Source organism: Oreochromis niloticus, linkage group LG1, assembly GCF_001858045.2.
Source record: "Oreochromis niloticus isolate F11D_XX linkage group LG1, O_niloticus_UMD_NMBU, whole genome shotgun sequence".
In the NCBI taxonomy this organism is placed as follows: domain Eukaryota; kingdom Metazoa; phylum Chordata; class Actinopteri; order Cichliformes; family Cichlidae; genus Oreochromis; species Oreochromis niloticus.
The window spans coordinates 8,730,019-8,750,171 of NC_031965.2; the positions used below are offsets into that span (position 1 = coordinate 8,730,019).

Consider the following 20,153-nt stretch of genomic DNA (forward strand, 5'->3'; position numbering starts at 1 on the left):
TGAGCCTGGTTCTGGTGGAGGTTTCTTTCTGTTCAAAGGGACTTTTTCCTTGCCACTATTCTCAAGTGCTTGCTTATAGAGGGTTCTTTGATTGTTGGAGATTTTTGTTCTTTCTTTCTTTTGTCAGGTGTTTCCCTTAAAGTCCTTTGAAACTGTTGGTGTGATTTGAAGTTGCATACATAAAACTGAATTTAAATGCATTTATTTGAAGTGAACTGCATTTTTTAAACTTTTAAAGAAAATATGAGCACTATTAACTACAGATTTTACTTGTACTTCTTTGATCCTTCTCTGCAATATGCTGGACCTGGAACTGATACGAGTATAATAGCAAGCTAGAAGCGATTGACATGGCAGTCCCACCTCTGCTCAAGCCACTATTAATCAGATGGGTTTCACCCAATTCTCTTTGAAGTAGAATAGCTGCCTGCAGTTCTTTCTGACTTACTCCTCTTCTTTTTTTGCCACTAACTATGCAACTAAGTGTCTGAAACGACTGCAGCTACAAAGCAAAGCAAAAACAAACAAAAGGTTAAAATTGTGCAAGTCATCACTTTAACTGCAGTCTTTTAGTAGTGCTTCAGGAAAAGCAACTTCTTAGCAGCATACGGCCACTTCAGTCAGTAACGGTGATGTATATCCATTTACAGCTGTTAGACAACATCCGCCCTTTATAGTCAGCCATTACGATACAGTACAGTGGAGTTCCTATTCCGCTAACAGTAAATTCCTTGTTGAAGTGGCGTGTCCAGTTGGGCGCTCATCTAGTCCCCCTAAAAGAGCTGATCATAGAGCCGGGCTTTTGATGCTGAGCCGCCGACCAGTGTGCATTACAGAGAGAGTAAGTGTGAGAGGGAGAGCACTTCACCATCACCTCCCTCTCTGCCTCTGAAACAAGAGCATGCACTCTCTCTGTATTATTGAAGGAGGGGTTAACCAAGAGCGCAAGAGGGGTCAAAGGTCAGCCAGCACACACTTACAGGAAGTCGTCTTGAATGTTGCCATTGAAGGTGCCGCACAGCCCCACGGTGTCATCCTTCCACAGCTCATCCGCCTGCAGGTAAAGGCGAAACTCCTTCCAGCTGTACTGCAGACGCAGGCCGAACGCCGTCCTCACCTGGACAAACATCGATGATAGTTCCTGGATGTGGAAGAGGTCTGCAGGAGATATATAGAACATTATTTAGCTCAAAGCTGGTGGTTTGCAAAGCTTGTTCTTTTAGTTTATAATTTTTTCCCAAACTATGGATCAATCTGTCAGTCTACAAATCTTCTTCTTCCTTGCTTTGTTCCTGGTGCACTTTTACATCACTTTGCAAATTATCACTATAGACCAGGCATCAGCAGCACTTGTGCACCAATACTAATTAATTAATTAATGGTAGTCACAACCTCTGTAGAGGAATCTTTAATAAATAAAACATCATTGAGTAAGAGTGACGATGAAATTTACATCACTCATATCCAAACACATATTTTAGTGGAATCCAGCACTCATTTTAGGTAGGTGCCAGTATAGACTGTACAACAGTCTATAACCCAAAAGTATATCATTCATAATAAAACGGCCACTTTAGTTTAAGCTATTTGTGGGATTTTATTTGGAACTTTCCTTTTCTTCTTTATGTTTATAAGTACAGCTGTACTTAAAATGACAGGAATGGAAAATACTTTGTCACAATCTGTAACAGAACATAAAGAGCAATAGCTATTAGTGTTTTTATTCATTCGGGTTCAAAATATCAGATCACTCTCAGACGCTGTCAGATAAAGCACACAAAAGCCTGTTGACTTGATCTCGAAAACACTGGCGTGTAAAATGAGTAATGCTCAGAGGAAAGACATTTTGTGCAACACAATGTAGAAGCTAACCCAGTAAAGTATTGGGAAATTTTTTTATTCAATAGCACAGCTGTCATTCAATCTGTCCCTGCCATAACCCACAGAGTGCTGAATACAGTCGGGCCCTGGATGAGAACAATGCTGGAAGGTGATAAAAGATGAGGAGGTTACCATCAGAATAGGGCAGGGAGATGCGGTACTGTCCAGCAATGAAGACCTCTCCAATGTGACTCAGAGTAATTTCTGTTCTTGGATCTTCATCAATTACCAGGTTAACTGACTGTATGCAGGCCCCATCCAGTTTCTGCAAATGAGACGAGATGGTCTGATAAAGCGTTCAGACTTTTTCCCAAACAATTACGCACAATGAAATGATGGGAAGAAACAGACTCAAATAAAGCAATCTTCATGGAAAAATGCGGGAAATATAATGAAGAGAGAGGGCTTTAGTCTGTTAGCCAGGTTGCTGGTCTGTTGCACCAGTAGCCCCTACAGAGTGTACTATGCATAAACCACCCCACAATGATGTTAGATGGACAATTTCCACCATTACTGGTAGTTTAATCTGTAGAAACAAATCTCTGCATATGGACATGCAAATTCTGAAGAAAGGGATATTGGTAATCACTATGTTTTTTGTTGATCAATCAGACTTTATCATTTTTGCATATTTGCTTTGGTTGCATACAGAAAGGAAAATGGAAATGCAAGAGACCTGCTTTTGTTCTTATTATTTACCATTTACCAGTATGCATATTTCCTTATATTTTCTATGAAAGGTTACATATGTAGCAGGCTACTGCATACTTATATGACAAAAATATTAAGGCTCAACTTTAGTAATAGATCCAGAGTTTAAAGGCTTATCAGATAATAAAAAGTGGCTAATAATAGAATCAGGTGATAGTAGTAGAGAACAGTATATATGGTATATATGGAAATAAATAACCACAGACACATGGAATATGTTCTGCAACTCACTGACAGGGCTTTAAGGAGGCTGGAGCAAATGGTTTGGTATGTGAGTTTGATACTGGAGACTATGTTCCCTGTTCTGCCTTGTTCCATCACTCAACACTGGTGCCAATAAACCTACAATAATGGAAACAAGGCTGTAAATACAGCACTGACATAATATAATGACCTTCTAAGTTGATGAAGGTCAACTGGTGGTTTCTTTCAGCCCCGCTGCAACTTTTGCCCTCCTTTATTCGTCAACAGTTCAAAATATTCTCCTACACAACACTGTGAGAACAGTAGCAGTGAATCAGACCAGCAAAAACACACACATGAAGCCAAGTTAGCTTAAAGAATTTCAATCAATCCATCTTTCAAACATACAGGTGACTATGCAGTCCATTTTTAATATCAAACTGTTTCTTATAGCTATAATGAAGTCATTTTAGTTTTATGTGACAGGACAATTCAAGTGTTTTAGGAAGTTTCAATGGACAATTATGCAAAACAATCACATAAATACCAGGCATAACTGGTGACACTGGTTATAGCAGTTGATATCTAACAATACCCACTGACAGATATTCCACTCCTTTATTATATTTATTATAATGTATCAGCAGATTGTACAGTTTGACTATAAAACTTAATGGGGCTATAAAGTATAAATGCTCAAGGCCATCACTAATTCACAAAATCACCCAAGTTACTCTGGCTCACTTTTATTTCTAAAGTAAGGAAGTCTGAGTGAGGCTGACAATAAACAACCTGCTGCTATGAATCATCTCTTTCATGAATGGCAAAGCCCCGTAGCCAAAAGGTTTTATCATCCCTCCTACTCTTCCCATCATTCACCTCCTGTTTTTGCATAACCTTCTCTCTGTCCAAGCCCCCTGCCCTTCCAGTGCCCATTTCACTACAAAGCTGTCCGCAGCTCTGTCAGTCAGGCTAGATAAGGTAATCCTGTTTAGTTGGCTGTTAGAGGTCTCGGGCCTTGGCTCTGATAAGTGGGACATCTCATATCTCTCCTCCATCTCCCACCACCTGTCTGCTCAGCAGCTCAAAGTCTGCTGGGAAACTGAAGGCTTACAGATGAGGGGGAAAGAGACGAAGCGCTCGGTCTTTTGTAGATTTTTCTTCATGATCAGTATTGGCCAGAGCAGTTGTAGCAAGGCTCTAAAACAAAAATGACCTGGACTGATGGGAGTATTAAGCACTTACACTATGATATGATCTACATGAAAGACAAATTGCATGTATTTGTAAGCCGAGCAAGTGAATAGTTCTGATTGCAGTAGGTAAAGTGGGGGAGTTGTGCAGTCTCTCAAATACGTAGGAAGATGTAACAATCATGTCAGAACAAGTAAGCAGAAGATGTGTAACTCACAGCTCCACAGGCGGTGTTCTGGATGGTGACTGTAAACTTCGCTGAATTGCGACTCTTGGCGAGGACATACTGGCATGTTGCAGGAAAAGTATAGATCCGTCCATCGAAAGACTGAAAGTACATGTCGCCTGTCACCGAGCACTCGCCTGCAGAGAGAGTGGAACATTTACTGTGTGTCCATGTGTGGACTTCAAACAAAAGTTAATACAAATGTATCCCGTTCCATAGCACTACTATAGCAATAAATAAACAGTTCTGTGCCCTTTTTGCATGTTAATCAATTAACAGTTTATGTTTTTCTCTCTCTGTAAATATCACACCTTCTCTGTTTTTGGTCCAGAGCTATTATTGTGAGTTTTCTCCAGCCTTGCTTTGCTCCATATCTAATATAACTGCTTTGCACTTGGTTCTTACAAGCAAACTTAGTTTTTCTATGCACACAAACCACAAACTTTATTTCCTCCGTAAGTATAAAGATTTTTTTCTTCCATTCTCCCTCAGCATTCTTCTGCATATTTCTTTAATTTGTGTCTCTTAAAATTGACAAGTTAAACCTTTATTAACTTCTGCTACCATTCTGAAAATGTCAATAATTATTGTTCCTTTTGATTCCATGAGTCCATGCTTTTTTTCCATTTCTAACAAGGCAAAATCTGTCCTTCTATTAGAACTTTTGCCTTGTTAGTCATCTTTCTTTTTCAAAAATAAGCATATATTCCAACTTTCTTTTCACTGTCCAACAGGGGCAGGTGTTTTATAGTACCTTACAAAGAAACCCTTCTCTTCCCTGAGTACACTGTCTATTCTCTCTTCTCAAAAATAGTTTTTACTTCAATCTGCACACATTACTTAACAATGAACCATCAAAGCCAGAAGTGTTTTGTAAATGCACTGAAGTGACTAAAATCACTCACTAATTACTAAAATTATCCATTTAAAATTTATTTCTTTAGACTTTTGTACTTGGTTTAAGTCACTTTGGCATGTATGACAGCCTCAAGTCTGTTTGGAAATGATTCTCCAACCTAACTCTCACAGTCCCCATCAAACACTTTCATGGCATCATTGTATAGACTGAAAGTATGTAAGTCTGAAATCAAATTCACTCAATCTTGTTGAATCTTGTTGAAAAGTTTACTAGTCAAGTATATCAATAAACATTTCCCACAGGGGAAAGGGACAAACCTGGGCAGTTGTAGTCAGTGCAGTTCCACACTCCACCCACGCATGTACTGAAACAGAAAGCAGAGACGTCCACAGGTGGCTCTGGGAACATGAAAGGCTGAGCTAATCAGCAGGGTCACTGAAAGAAATCGGACTCACTGCACCCAGGTGGTCAGATCTGAGAAGATTAAAAGGACTGTATGGGGAGTGTAGGATAATATCTTGTCTTTAATACACAATACCGAAATTTTTTATTACACAAGGAAAATCAAACCTGTCACGTTATGAAGTGTTGCCAGAGATGTTATTTAAAAACTGTAAAAATAAAACAAGACTCACTGTTCCCTAGCTTTTTATGGGATGAAGAGTATTTAAACAGACAAACCAAAGACGTTTAAGTCTCTTTATCCAGATGTTTATGATGGCATACAAGGTAACAGAGGTGTTACCGCTGCTCACCAGGTGTTGCATTCCTCATGCAGCGTCTGACCAGATGGATAAAACATACCGTGGTACTCACAGGGACAGTCAGAAGGCATTACACAGCCTCCATCCTCATATATTAGACCTGGGGACAGAGATTAGAGATTCAGACTTCAGATCTTCTGGGGCTGAAAAAAATCACAAGACTGATAAGACAGAAAATCCAAATAATGTGTTAAAAGTAAAGTATAAGGTAATAACAGAATTTTTTATTCGTATGAGATTTATCTTAAGGTCATAACACAAGACAAACTATAACAAAATGAACTATTTTGAATAGGAACATAAGAAGCAGAATGTCAACAGACACACCATCGGGACAGTAGCATCCATCCAGGCAGGCAAGCTTACTGTCAATACACGTTCGCTCCAGGTTGCAGGACTCTGGACAGCAGCTGATACATTCCCTGTGCTGCAGTCCTAGAGAACACTGCTTCACTGGTCACAGAAACAAAACACAACACATACGTCAAAGCTTTAAGTTTTCTTCTGTAAACCCCAATTACTCTTGCTGCCAAGGCCACTGAATTACAGGTTATAAACTGAAATTTGAACCTGACATTTCTGCAAAACATTAACAAATTTGCTCAATTGCCACCTTTTCTAGCTAGCTGGTGTTCTGCTACATTAGCCTATTAATAACCTGCCCTCCAGTTAACTTCCACACTTAAATATTCTTAGTTATTTTACATTAGATAGCCCTTTATAACTATTTTACTAGTATAAATTATTTTAACCCAGCATCTGTGCCATTACCTGTAAATTATTCCACATTCATATGTTGTTTTATGTACTATGTTCAAAGGTAAATCCCTTTTTTATAAATCTTTATAAATCATGTTTTTGGACTTGACTTTAATTTTTTTTAACCTTGTAAATATATAATTTATCAGCTGAATAAGAAAATAAAACAATTTCAACTACAAGTAAAACTAAATGTGTAATTTCCCTTCTGCTTGTCTTGGCACACATTTTAAAACACCTGGAAAAACGTACCACACTGAGGAATGTGCTGCCTCCACTCATGCAGTGGGTGCTCAGCATGGGCGCATGCCCGGGCGTACTCGGTGAACACCTGGCATACCACATCACCATTGGGATCCGACCTTCAACAGGGTAAAAAACAGAAAGGAACTCTTTGAGAAAAGCCAGGAGAAATCTAGCTACAGAGCCAGTTACGCTGAAATGAGACTGCTCAGCTCAAATAAATAACTACTCACCAGCTACTCTAACCAGTTTCCAACTAGCATACAAAATTAATAAATAAAGCTATATAGTTTTATATTTATAGTTGGGAAATTGTTTTGTAGTGTGGCTGCGTCAGTCATGACAGTGATGACTTCAGACAAAGTGAATCATGTCATAAAGTAAATTCTAATCTGAACACAGTAAACAGTTTATTCTTTAGTTGTAGGAACAGATTGCCATGGCTAATGTTACTCTCAGTGGGGGATACGTTCAGGATCATGGATGTGAGCCATGAAAGACACAACTGAGTGTCTTTTAGAGTGGGATCATTTTGAACGAGTAAGTAACCAAAGTGCTCACAATCTGAGGACATGGATTAAAATGCAAAAACTAAAATGTGGGTACATAAGGATATGTTCAAAAAAAGAGATCTCCAACCACCTGTGCAGGGTGTTACTAATTTTTACATAATGTTACGTATGTGTATGTGAAAGATCCCATTAATAAAACTGATTCAGACTGAGCTTCTTCAGGCCGGATGGCAATTTCAGGGCTGAAAAAATGAACGCCATGCTAACTAAGCCAGTAAGGTAGTACCACGCACTGGTCCAAATATAAATTAAAAGCTAAATGATCAGAAAATTAAATAATTCATTAGGCAACAAAATTTTAGGGTGTTTTGATTAGCTTCAGAATTAGTATCAGAATCATTCACTCTGCTGTCATGAACAATATCAGCAGTAACTAAATAAATGCTTCTTCTAACTTTAAAGTAGAAGAAACATTCCACACATTTCGCAAGGATAAACTATGGATACTAATGGTCCATACCATATGATTTTGACAACACTCAGATTTTTCCTCAAAATGAAACCCTTCCAACAACCAGGTCTTAAATCGGTTGCTCTTACATGCAGAGGTCATTGGAGCAGCTGGTCATGTAGGACAGCGGACTGACAAAGTCATGGCAGCTTTGAAACGGTGGATCCAGCAACACTGCACACACCTCCTCCACCTTCTGTCACCACAAAACACACAAAAACACTTTTTTACTCATCTAGTAAGTATTTTTCTCAGTTACATTTCACTCGTATCAGATTTGCTGTTTAATTTGACACCTTACCAGCAAAACATGAGATTCGACTGTAGCACAAGGTGAAGGGAAGCCAGAAGGCACCATGGGACATCTTTCCTCATGTGGATGTGTCTCTACCCAGCTATTCCCAAACATTTCAATTTCATGAGTCAGCACGCCTAAGAAACAGATATAATGTCTGTTTGATGATTCAGTAGTTTTGCCTCCTTTACACTTCTTCACATCTGGAGTTCAGTTGAGTGTTTTAAAAGAAAATCAGTGAGGCGTGTCTTTTCTACTTCATGGTTCAAGGATCACTATCAGTTTTAACCTTGACCTTTCACTTTTTAGCTGAATGTTAAACTTATAACCACTGCTTACCAGTCATGGCTCAGCAGAGATGGCAAAAGTACATAGATTCATCACTTAAATAGAAGTACAGATACTTAATCTTTCAATAATCTGTTGTATGGATATAACTTCTTTACTCAAGCAAAAATTAAAAAGTACAGATTCTGAAATGTACTCAAAGTATTAAAAAAAGAACTAGCTCCTTTTCTATTTTTTGCGAAGTTAACTGAAAATCGTGTCATCTTAATACTGTAATAAAAAGGAATACAGACTTCATCTCTTATAATTCTAATAAACGTACTCAACTCGTATTTTATGTGTTATGAAGAACAAAAGCAGATAAAAAACAATGAGATTTTAAAAAAATCTATCTCTATTTGCTGTTGCCTGCATTGTAAAGGGAGACTTTGCCTCCTCGCCTAAAGAGAAAAATTAGTATCCTCAAGGGTTAAAGTGGAATTCAACTGGTGTGAGAAACCCTAAGATCAGTTATACCTGCTGCTCTTTATAGATTTACACAACTGAAAGAGACATAAGCAGATGCTACATGAGCAATGAGACTCAAAATGATCTCACCATAGCTCGTCTTCAGGTCATCGTGGACATCGGCATTAAAGTTACCACATAAGCCACAAGTTCTGCCCACAAACTCTGGACTGAGCTTGATGTAGACAGAGCCGCTTCGTCCCTCCCATGCCAGCGTGAAGCCGTGCTGCTGCGTTACCAGCACATACTGTGAGATCTGCTCCAGCTGCAGGTCGTGGATGTGACGAGGCAGCTGCAAACTAAACACAAACAGGGCGATTCCAATATCATATAAACACCACCTTACCTGAAGAGATGTAAAATAAAACATACAGAGAGAAAGCAGCTGACCTTTGGCCTTTGAAGGTCACATTGGTGGCATGTAGTCTGACTTCCCCCTCCCATGGCAGGAAGAGGCTGACAGATCTTTGGCAAGTGTAGGGGTCTAAAGTACAGGCCGGGTCGTTGTGGACCTACAAACAGAGAGGTGGAACTTTAATTTAAAACAGGTGTGGGTTCATTACGGATCAGCACAGAAATAAAAATTGTGTCATTGAAAATGTCACAATTTTCATGTTATTCTTGGCCTGTCACAGAATTCTTATAATGCACATTTAATTTTTTTTTAAAAAACAGTCTAGTTCCTTTTTAGAAACTGTGCAGGGAATGAAAATCAAGCCAAGTTATATATTCTTAGCTTGTTATAAAACAGTAGTAAGACTGCCCTCAAGTCAGATTTACACCAACATTATATAACATGAATTTAAGCTACAAATCCAACAAATCAGCCTTCATTGCTAGCACTTGATGTAGTATTTTTTTAATAAATGATGAGCATGACAAAAATTCAGGTTTGTTTGTTACAATTCAATTCAATTCAATTCAATTTTATTTATATAGCGCCAAATCACAACAAAAGTTGCCTCAAGGCGACCATTAAAAACAATGAAAGAACTGCTTATAAATACTGTCTGTCTGTATCCATGATATAATTCATGATTCCTTAAGCAGTTATCCTGAAACTGCAGAGCTGAAGAATCCTGAATGAAAACTATGGGGGAATTCTAAGACAGCAAAGTTGGAGGTCGACATAGAACTTACAGGGAAAATTTTTGGACCAAAGTGTGCAAATCCAATGCTGAAAATAGTCCCTAACAAATGTATTGTTTGCACTTTTTTTTTAAACTGAGTCCAGCTATTTTAAAAAATTACATAGAAATCGCATTTTATTTACATTCATTTAGAACCAATGGACTAAATAGTTCTAAAAAGCAAAAGTATTTAAAAAGCTGAAACGTGATCCTAAAAGTAACAGACACACACACACCTCAGACTGACACTTTGTAACATTTTTGAGCGTGTCATTTTATCTGCTACAAAGGAAAATGTCATCTCCTCTCCTGCTAACATGCTTTGTTAGGATTGCTGCACTGTGTTTTCATATGTTATCATTACTGAACTTCATTATTTAATTAATCCGAGCTACATTTGGATCTTCTAATGTCCCCTGTTTAGTTGGTTTTCCCCTACACAGATAAGGTATCTGTTGCCTGTTCAGGGGAACAAAGTCCCAGTCTGTTGCAGATACTTTCAAGGCATAGTGGGTAATTGCAGTATTTAATGGTAATTGACTCTAATAACCAGATAGCTTTCACTAATCTTCAGAGTAAATCTTTTCCTCAGGCTGAGTCTGAAAAAAAAAAAAAAGTGTTTTGGGGCAGGAGGCCACAGAGTCCAAACTTTCCCCAAAATGGAGGCAGGTGTTGAACCGAAAACTACTGGGCAGCTGCTCATCTGGATGTTTTATTTCACCCCAGCCCAGGTTCATGTGGACGACTCACCTGGACAATGATGCTGGCCTGGGTGGTTTCCTCACAGTCCCTCAATAAAGTATAGGTGCACCGGCCTGGGAGGTAGTAGTAGAGGCCGTCAAAGGTCTCAAAGTTGTACTGACCCCACGTCCTACACGTCATCTCCCTCTCAAAGCCAGAATTTGGAACTAGGAAAATAAACATGAAAATTTTTCTTTTCATTTCACTTAGTTAGCCATTAAGCGACAGAAATGCTACAAAACACCCTAACAAAGCTTTTCAATTTAGCACCTTTTAGTTTTTATTAGTGTTGTATTTTTGTCCACTCGATAAATGTACAGTACTATGCAAAAGTCTTGAGTCACCCCTTTTCTTTTTTATACTTTGCTAGGAAAATGGGAGATAGGTGAAGCAATGTAGTGAAAGATGCATAAACATACATGGACATAAAATATATAAGGCAAAAACTGGCATTTTGCTATGTTCTCTGTCAAGATAACACCACACTGCCTCAATACTATTGAGGTGCAGACATTTGGGAGGCCAATCCATGACTGACACTGTTACATTGTATGTTTTGGGGGGGGTTTTTATCCAGGCTTTCACTCCAATGTCTTTTATGGCATGCAGAAAAAAATTGGCTGTTCACAATCAGTGAATCAGAATCAATAGCTTCCTGATAGTATTGGATGGCGGAGCAAAATCTGACAGTAATTTTCTGCATTCATAATTCCATTAATTTTGACAAGATTCCCAAACCCCAAACCATTACAGAGCTTCCATTATACTTTACAGATTCCTGTAGACACTCGACGTTTGCACCTCTCACCTGATCTCCTACATGCATATTGATAATGAGCTGAACCAAAATGTCAAATCTGGACTCATCACTCCATCAGACATGTTACCACAATTTTTCACTCCAGTTCGTGTGTGATTTGGCATACCTCATCCTTTGATACATTTTTCCTTCCTTAAGATCGGCTTCTGACAGCCAACCTACCACTGAGAACATTTCTGATGAGGCTTAAACAGTAGGTGGACATCTGGACATCTGGACAACAGAGACCTGAGGGAGGCCTGAGAGGTCCTATGTCAGGTCTCTGCTGAATTTTTCCTTTCTTAGGGACATTACATTCAGTTACTGTTCGTCTATTGTAGACAATATTCTTGTCTACCACTCCTTTTATCCTCCATTTGCCCAGTTTCCGCAAACTTTAAACTTTAAGAAGACACTGCACAGCAATCCAAAATACACAGAGTTTCTGACTCAAAACTCTCTCTGAACTGAGTGAATATGTACTATAAATTATTTTTAAAAAGATGTAAACAGAAACTAACAGAGTACATATGAGTATTTGTTTAGAAGACAAAATGACTTGATTTGTTTTGGGGGTTTTTGTATATGCTGAACTTAAAAGAAACAGATCAATAACTTAAATTTCTGGTATAGGATAGCTCAGAGCATCTCAAACATCTTCCCTGAACTGCTCTATAAATTTCATTAAATGACCTCTAATGCTGTAATAATAGGCCTATAGTGAAGTATGCGCACTATTATGATACTGTATTGAACTAACAAGCTGGTTGATCATTGCATGTGTGTGAATGTTAGATAGAAAGCACTTAAAGCATAGAAAAAAAGTACTTGTATGAATGGATGTGAATGGGTGAATGTGGTAGGCTGTAAAGTGCTTTGGGTGCCAAAGTATAATCATCTCTGGATCTCTTTCACGACATCTGTTTTGTCTGGTCTCCCTTCCCTCACCCCCAACCGATCGAGGCAGATAGCCGCCCCTCCCTGAGCCTGGTTCTGCCGGACGTTTCTTCCTATTAAAACAGAGTTTTTTCTTACTACTGTCACCTAAGTGCTTGTTCATAGGGGTTTGCCTGATTGTTTGAGTTTTTCTGTATGTTTTGAAGGGCTTTACTTTACAATATGAAGCACTTTGAGGTGACTGTTGTTGTGATTTGGCTTTATAGAAATAAAACTGAATTGAATTGAAGTAGAGTAGAAATCCACTATATAAGAGCCAGTCCACTTACCAATTTTAAAAAAGGAGCGAACGAGGAGTGTTGTCAGGGTTTACCTGTCTGACATCTGTGTCCAGTAGCCTGATACAAGCTGCAGTCACATGACTCTGACTGAACACATTGTCCTCCGTTCAGGCAAGGAAATGCACAGGGCTCCCCTGAGAGAAAACAAAAGGACAAGCGAACAATTACACTGTTTCTCATCAGACTGGAAACCTGAAAGAACGACTCCGTGAATAATTTTCATTATTTCTAATTTAATCAGGAACAGAAATATAGAAATATTGTTTTTCTTTCTCATAATAGCTATGTGTACCACTGGTTAACTTTGTTCATAAACCCATCCTAATAACCACTAAAATTGAGTTTAAGTGTTTGTTTGCAAGGTACATATTTAAGGAAGTCACCATCTGCCTCTCTGCATTCACATTGAGTTCTGTGGCTCAAACAAATGTTCCAGTCACTGAAGAAACCACCAACCCCCAAATGATAGTTTTTCATCCTCCAGTAAAACCATCTGCTTAATGGCATTCCATGCTGTCTGCCTAGTGGGCCATGTCCCACATTAACATAGGTAAAAGCCATAAAGGAATAAGCCATGGGAGGGGGTCCAATTAGTCAAGCTGCTTTCCTCATGTTCATTCTGTGAGGCACAAGTACTCATTTGGCTCATTTGTTGCTCCAAATTTACAAAACATTACTAGGTTTCGATTACAAGCTGTAGCTGTGGAGGTAGAGGAGGTCATCTACTGAATGGAAGATTTGTGGCTCAATCCCTGGCTGCTCCAGCCTGCATGGCAAATATCACTGGGCAAGATACTAAACCCCAAGTTCCTCTCCGATGCATATATATATATATATACATATATACATATATATATATATATATATATATATATATATATATATATACACACACACACACACACATATATATGTATATATACAGCCATATATACATATATATATAAATGATGAAGGAAAGTGTAGAATCTTTTGGGGTTGTTTTCACTATTTCTTTACCACAAATATGACCAAGAACATGGCATGTGCACTGAATTTGACCAGGTTTCTCTTTTTTAATAGACTTCTGAAATGTTTTTAGAACCACATTTGAGGAAAATGGTATAAAGAGAAATTGTTATGCTGAAGTTCACTCTCAAACATTTGTACATTCATCCTTCAATCATTAATAAGAACTTTGTGAACCTACCTGGAATCCTACGAAACGATGACCTCAGGGCTTCCTTCACCTGCCTGGTCAGCAGTGAAGTATTAACTGGATGCTGCTCTGTTGAAATGGCTCCATTGTTGGTTTTTCCAAGTAACACTGAACCAGATTGATTTGATGTTACTGAGCTGGTCAGAAATTGTTCATATGGCGCTGAATTTGACCCTGACTGATTATTAGGCGGTAAGCTGTATGATAAGTATTGTGAAGTATTTAAGGTGAGCATGGTCTGATTATCTGGAGTGTTTAGCGATTGATTTAACAATTCTGAGACAGCTTTCAATTGGCTTTGTGTTGTTTTGCTAGATTTTGTACCCATGCCTTTTAATTGATCAGATATGATCCTAGTGGGTGCATTAACAAAAGATGAATTCTTGACTGGTGTGGTGCTGCTTGGTGATTGGCTAGAACTTGTTGTGCTGGTTAGCCAGATTAACTGGTTAGCCAGTGCCTTTTTTGATGATTTTTTAGCTAATGATGTCCTGCTTGTTGATTGGCTGGTTGGTGTTGACCTGCCTGATGACTGACTAGGTGCTATCACTGTAGTCATTGATGGTTCATTTTGTGACTTGAGTTCTTTTGTTACAGTTGTTGACTGGCTGTATAATGTTGTGCTTCCTGGCAATTTGTTGGATTTTATCGCAGAGGATGAAGATTTTTTATATATTGGTGTGGTTGTTAGTGGTTGGCTGGTTTGAGCTATACTGCCTTGAGATGAGCTAGCTGATGCTGATTGGGATGGTGATCGATTAGCTGGTTCCAGTCTGTTTTGTGATTGGTTAAATAGTGCTTTCTCAGCTGGAGATAGACTGGCTGTTGCTGTGCTGCCTGATAATTGTTTAGTGTGTTCTGTTCTACCTTGTGATGGGCTCGTTGATGCTGGCACGCTTGGTGTTTGAGTGGCTAGTATTGGGCTGGCATGTGACTGATAAGAAGGTGTTTTCCTGGTTAGAGACTGACTGGATGCAGCTGTGCTGCTTGATGAGTGGCTGTTTTGTTCCGTGCTGCCTTGTAACAGGCTAGTTGATGCTGTGCTGATTGGTGATTGACTTGTTTGTGCCAGGCTGGCCTGTGACGGCATAGCTGTTGGTGATGCGTTTGATGATTGACTGGCTGGTACTAGACTTTTGTGATTTTGTGATTGGTCAGATAATGTTTTCCCAGTTGGTGATTGAGAACCCAATTGGTAACTGGATGGTGCTGTGCTACCAGGCGATTGGCCGTTTTGTGCCATGCTGCTTGGTGAATGTCTATTTTGTTCTGTTGTGCTTTGTAATAGACTAGTCGATGCTGAGCTGGTTGGTGATTGGCTGCCTGGTGGTGAGCTGGTTTGTGAATTTTTAGATGGCACTGACATTGTTGGTGACTGATTGGATGAATCTGTATTGATTGCAGAATTGTTTGTTTGTGCTGTGCTGCCCTGTGATAGGACAGCTGATGCTGAGTTTGATAACTGACTGGTGGGTACTGTACTTGTTCTTGATTGGTTAGATAGTGTTTTCTCAGCTGGTGATTGACCAGATGATACTGAGCTGTTTTCTGTTCTGCTTTGGAGTGATTGAGAAGGTGATGTTGATGCCGTTGGGAATTGGCTGACTGTTAGAGGGCTGGTTTGTGAGTGTTTGGATGGTGCTGTGTTCCCTGGTGATTGGCTGGAGGACATTGTTCTTGGTGGTGTTTTACTAGATGGTGCCGTGACTCCAGACGATTGGCCAGAGCCCATGGTCCATGAGATGTTTGGTATCCTTTCTGCAGATGATGTAAGGTTTGACCCAGCAGCCATGTTGACCAGTGGTTTACTGGAGGCAGATATGTTGGTTTCTAATGTAGCGATTGTCATCTGGAGGTGCTTAAAGGAGAAAAATTGTATCAGCAAGTATTTCATGTAACAGTTACTGTGCAATAACAAAGTCATACAGCTTGAACCTGATCCGAAGTAGCAATCTTTCAAATCCTCTTACAACTAAATATGTTACCTCTGATCATTTTCATATTGGAACTCAGTAATGTTTGGCAAAGAAATAAAGAGAGCAATTTCAGCAAACTAAAATAAAGTCCTTGTAATGCTTTGCTGAATTAATTCTGCAAGTTTAATATCAAGCTAATTTGGAAAACGAGTACAGCTCTCAGGTGACGGATTAATAAAGATTTGATTAAAATGTAAGATACCTAAAACTTTTACAACTTAGTGTTTTGTTGAAGCAAAAATTCCTCCCGGAATTAGGCTGGATGTTGCCAAATTAGAATCATGAGTGGCAAGGGTGGAATTGAGGTGGTGCTGGGAAAGGAAGAGGCTTTAAAGAAAAGACCTGTCATCCAGCCTTCATTAACGACTGCTCTGTGACTTCCAACACAGTTTTCCCTTCCAGCTCAACAACCCAATCGACTCCCTTTTGGTTGTGTCTGTTTCCTCTTTTGGATGACCTCTGTTGTCTAACAGTGAATTTGTCCCTATCAACCTGTTTCATTTCACTATATTGACCTGTGGAAATTAGAAGGTTGGTAAAGTGTTCCCAAAAGAGTAAAACATTAGGGAAAAACACTTAATATCTGGAATATTTTGGCATGGTGATTTCCATATTAAGATAACTGTATATTTTACAAAAAAATACACCTTAACAGCAGGTTTGGTTTTAAAGCATTCTCATTACAGTGGCATTCCGAAATTATCAGTCCACCCTTGCTTCCACACTTTTACGTGACTGGATACCTGAGCTCTGAAACCCAGCCTTTCATCTCAAAGAGCAGGAACAAAGCAGATGGCAAGGGTGATGTGTAAGAGGGGTATAAGGGGTACCTGACTATGAATTATTAATCAGTGATCAGTATCAGAAAAACAAAGAGGGAGTACTTCACGTATGTAAAAGCACTATGTCAATCTGCATATCACAATGCACTGATTAAACTAAAATTAGAGCAGTTAAAGCCCCTGTGGGATCATAACTCTGGCATGAGATAGATCAGCTCTCCATACCTGTGACCTGCAACCTGTGCTACTAATTGCTTTGCTCCTTTATGGGCTCCTATAGTTTGGACCGGATTCTCATGAACCAAAGGAAGAACAAAAGAGCGACCACATTCAGGCAGATAGCGGCTCTGACAGAGGAAGAGCAAGACAACAGAGCAGCTACTTTATATTCCTGCTGTGACTCCTTCACATGTCGAGGAAGCAGGGAATAATGCACACTGTTTATATATTTTCATATATATCTCCACACTGAGTGACAGCCTGAACTTAACAGATTGGGACATTTCTGTGTGTTTGTGCAGCCTGAAATGCATTTTTAAACCGTCCATCAATACAGACATCAAATTTTGGGAATAACAACATTCTTGGATTAAAAACAAGTGAATCTTTATAATTAAAAATTAAAAAGTCATATATTAAGATTCTACAATAAAACTAGAAATATGTTGCATTTCACATATATTCAACTAACTTATACTTAAGCAAACAACTGAGTCTTTTAGCAAAATTAAAAGAGAAGAACATGAACACTGTGTATAAATTATGGGAAGAAGTACTCCCATATGATGATGATGATGGTGATGTGAGCGATGCTGATTTTTTTGTCCATCTGGCTGTGTGTTTGCCACCCGAAGCAGCTCCATCAGCATCAACGATCAATGCAGCTGCCTACCTGCCCTCCCTGGGAAGCGGTGTCCCATTTCTGATGCTTTATCCCACTGCTCCCGCTGCTGGGACAGAGAGAACAAGGAGAGGTTTGTTCCCACTGCAGGTTTCACCCCCACTGACACCACAAACCCACCACCAACCAGGAATCACGCAGACCACCAAACAACCTGGTGATTGACCAGACTGTTATGTTTTTCAATTAATCGATTAAAGCATCATGAAATGGACAAGTTTCGATGAGCTAAAGCAGATGTTGTTTTTTAAAAATCATAGTTTTTTTTTTTTTAATGTATGGCCTAATGCCTCAAAGCCAGCATATACTATACTACATTTACTGTATAATACTCACAAATGAGAAGAGACAGAAAAATGCTGTAGGTTAATGCTTTGTCCACTTTCTGATTCACTAACCAGTCATTTAAGTAATTTTAAAAAACCCACAATTTTTAACATAACAACTTATAGTTAATACATAAAACTATATGTGGGCTTTAATGCAAATATCATCACCAAAATAAATCCTTTATATATAATATGTAAATTATGAATATTTGACAAATAAACATTATGTAAATTACTAACTAAATGCAAGGAAACAATTTTTAAAAATGACTCACTTATTAAATTCATCCCAGTTAGAAATGTTCACTCTTTCCAAACCCCAGGAAAGGTGCGCTGAAATTAGAAAGACAATAGGCTGTCATCTTTTTTTTTTTTTTAAAGAGACCAACTTTAATAACTAACTAAAAAACTAAGTAAATAAATAAACGTTTAAACTACAGGATGTACACTGAGCTGCCGCATAAAGCACCTGTGGTATCTAAACTTTTCCTATACTAACAGGCTGTGACCGTGTTAGGACTTTGCGTCTGTCTCTTTCACTCAGAAATCACACTTCCCCTTCCCGCGGCATCGGGGATCGCGTGCGTGCTTCCAGGCGCATGTGACTCACCTTGATAAATGAGGATAAAACACCAAGATAATAAATGAAAAAGCCTTCTCCGTCTTAAATAGGGATCCATTCGTGTTTCGCGGATCCGCACTCAGTCGGGTTTGGACAGCATCACCTGGTGAAAACCCTCCTGCTGGACTCCCGACTCTCCCTGTGCTGCTCCATCCAGCTCATCCCCGAGCGGCCCTTGGCGCGCCTCAAAAACCGCTGCACCTGCTCATTAACATAAATTATGCACAGGTGGGCGCGCGCGGGATGGCAGGGGCTCAGCCAGAGGGCTTTGATGACGCGAAACTGCTGTCTGTAAGTAAAACCACTCAGCAGCCACCAACCTAACTAGCAAAACTATAAACTACACGAATGCTTGTTTTTTTTTTTTTTGTAAAACATGCTGAGCTCTGTTTAAAACTGAGAAGGAGAGGATGGCAACCACGAAAACAACGCCCCCTTGTGGTTCACATGGCAGCAGGCGCCAGGGAGGGAAAATCCGTATGGTTATTTCGACAAAAAAAAAAAATACCAGCACTAAATGGATTACACATATCCGCTGATTCAAGGAGGGAGGAGGAATTAGAGATAGAGGTGGGCGGACTGATACAAATATCGATAACATCTAAACCAATGCTGGTATTTTATTGATACTAACAAGACTGATATTTTGTTTTTATCCTCCAAGTTCCTTTTTTGTGTCGCAATTTAGTATTTATGTTTCTGTTTGGTGTTTTTGTTTTTGTTTGTTTGAAACAAAATCTACCTCAGATATGCGCTATGAAAAATGTTTAAACCTTTTTATGTTGACTGTCACATCTGTTTATGTATATATATATATATATACATACATATACATACACACACACACATATATATATACACATACATACATCTCCTCTGTGCTAACCTATAGCACATTTAAACCATGGACGTTGACCCAAACTGCTTCAGAAACAAACACATTTGCATTTCAAACAGCTGGAATGTGTGTTGTATTGTGTTAACTAATTTTTATGTAAAAATCAAAGTAAAAGCCACAATGATTTAGTGGTTATTAAAATGTGTTCTGCAAATTGTTGATGATTTATCTAATAAACCATGACACACAGCTGCACACATTAGCCACCTGTCGTGGCTAATGGAAAGTATGGACTCAAGCGCAGAGCTCTGGATGCAAAGCAGGCAGTGCGTTTATTTACAGTGCTCAAATACATTCTCAAACAAAGAAGTGCAATTGTCCAAAAGTGTCTTTCTCCCAGTTCCCGAAAGTGGTGCAGGTGAGTCTCTCCAGTGAAAATCCGTGTGTGCTTCCTCCGTGTGTGTTTCTCCTCCCGAGTGATTAAACCAACGAGCCCTTTTCTCCACTCCTCCGCTCCGTACTTCTCCACCTGAGAGACGAGCAGTAACACAACAGCTGATGAGAAGGCTAGCCTGGCTATGCTAAGTCACAAGATCGCGAGCACACTTATCTACCGAGCTTCGCTAACAATCCAGCGTCGACTGCCGTCTGGACACACCATTAAAT

General features: G+C 39.2%; 1 protein-coding gene across 4 annotated transcripts in view; it reads right to left on the minus strand.

The window, feature by feature from the left end:
- The window catches only part of otog (otogelin), a 76,602-nt gene extending 57,781 nt beyond the window's left edge, over nucleotides 1–18,821 (minus strand). For 2 of the 4 annotated variants that reach the window (XM_019355616.2, XM_013267520.3), the window contains exons 1-17: nucleotides 18,638–18,821; nucleotides 18,303–18,360; nucleotides 17,690–17,747; nucleotides 14,031–15,897; nucleotides 12,874–12,975; nucleotides 10,814–10,971; nucleotides 9,324–9,445; nucleotides 9,024–9,232; nucleotides 8,145–8,275; nucleotides 7,933–8,039; nucleotides 6,830–6,939; nucleotides 6,146–6,271; nucleotides 5,810–5,918; nucleotides 5,372–5,418; nucleotides 4,187–4,332; nucleotides 2,014–2,146; nucleotides 981–1,158 (exon numbers count right to left, since the gene is read on the minus strand). In XM_019355616.2, the coding sequence (XP_019211161.1) occupies nucleotides 981–1,158; nucleotides 2,014–2,146; nucleotides 4,187–4,332; nucleotides 5,372–5,418; nucleotides 5,810–5,918; nucleotides 6,146–6,271; nucleotides 6,830–6,939; nucleotides 7,933–8,039; nucleotides 8,145–8,275; nucleotides 9,024–9,232; nucleotides 9,324–9,445; nucleotides 10,814–10,971; nucleotides 12,874–12,975; nucleotides 14,031–15,897; nucleotides 17,690–17,747; nucleotides 18,303–18,360; nucleotides 18,638–18,707 (3,731 nt within the window). In that variant the 5' untranslated portion in view covers nucleotides 18,708–18,821. The remainder of the gene's footprint in view (nucleotides 1–980; nucleotides 1,159–2,013; nucleotides 2,147–4,186; nucleotides 4,333–5,371; nucleotides 5,419–5,809; nucleotides 5,919–6,145; nucleotides 6,272–6,829; nucleotides 6,940–7,932; nucleotides 8,040–8,144; nucleotides 8,276–9,023; nucleotides 9,233–9,323; nucleotides 9,446–10,813; nucleotides 10,972–12,873; nucleotides 12,976–14,030; nucleotides 15,898–17,689; nucleotides 17,748–18,302; nucleotides 18,361–18,637) is intronic. The other 2 variants (XM_019355615.2, XM_019355617.2) reach the window with 2 other exon arrangements.
- Nucleotides 18,822–20,153: the final 1,332 nt, after the last annotated feature.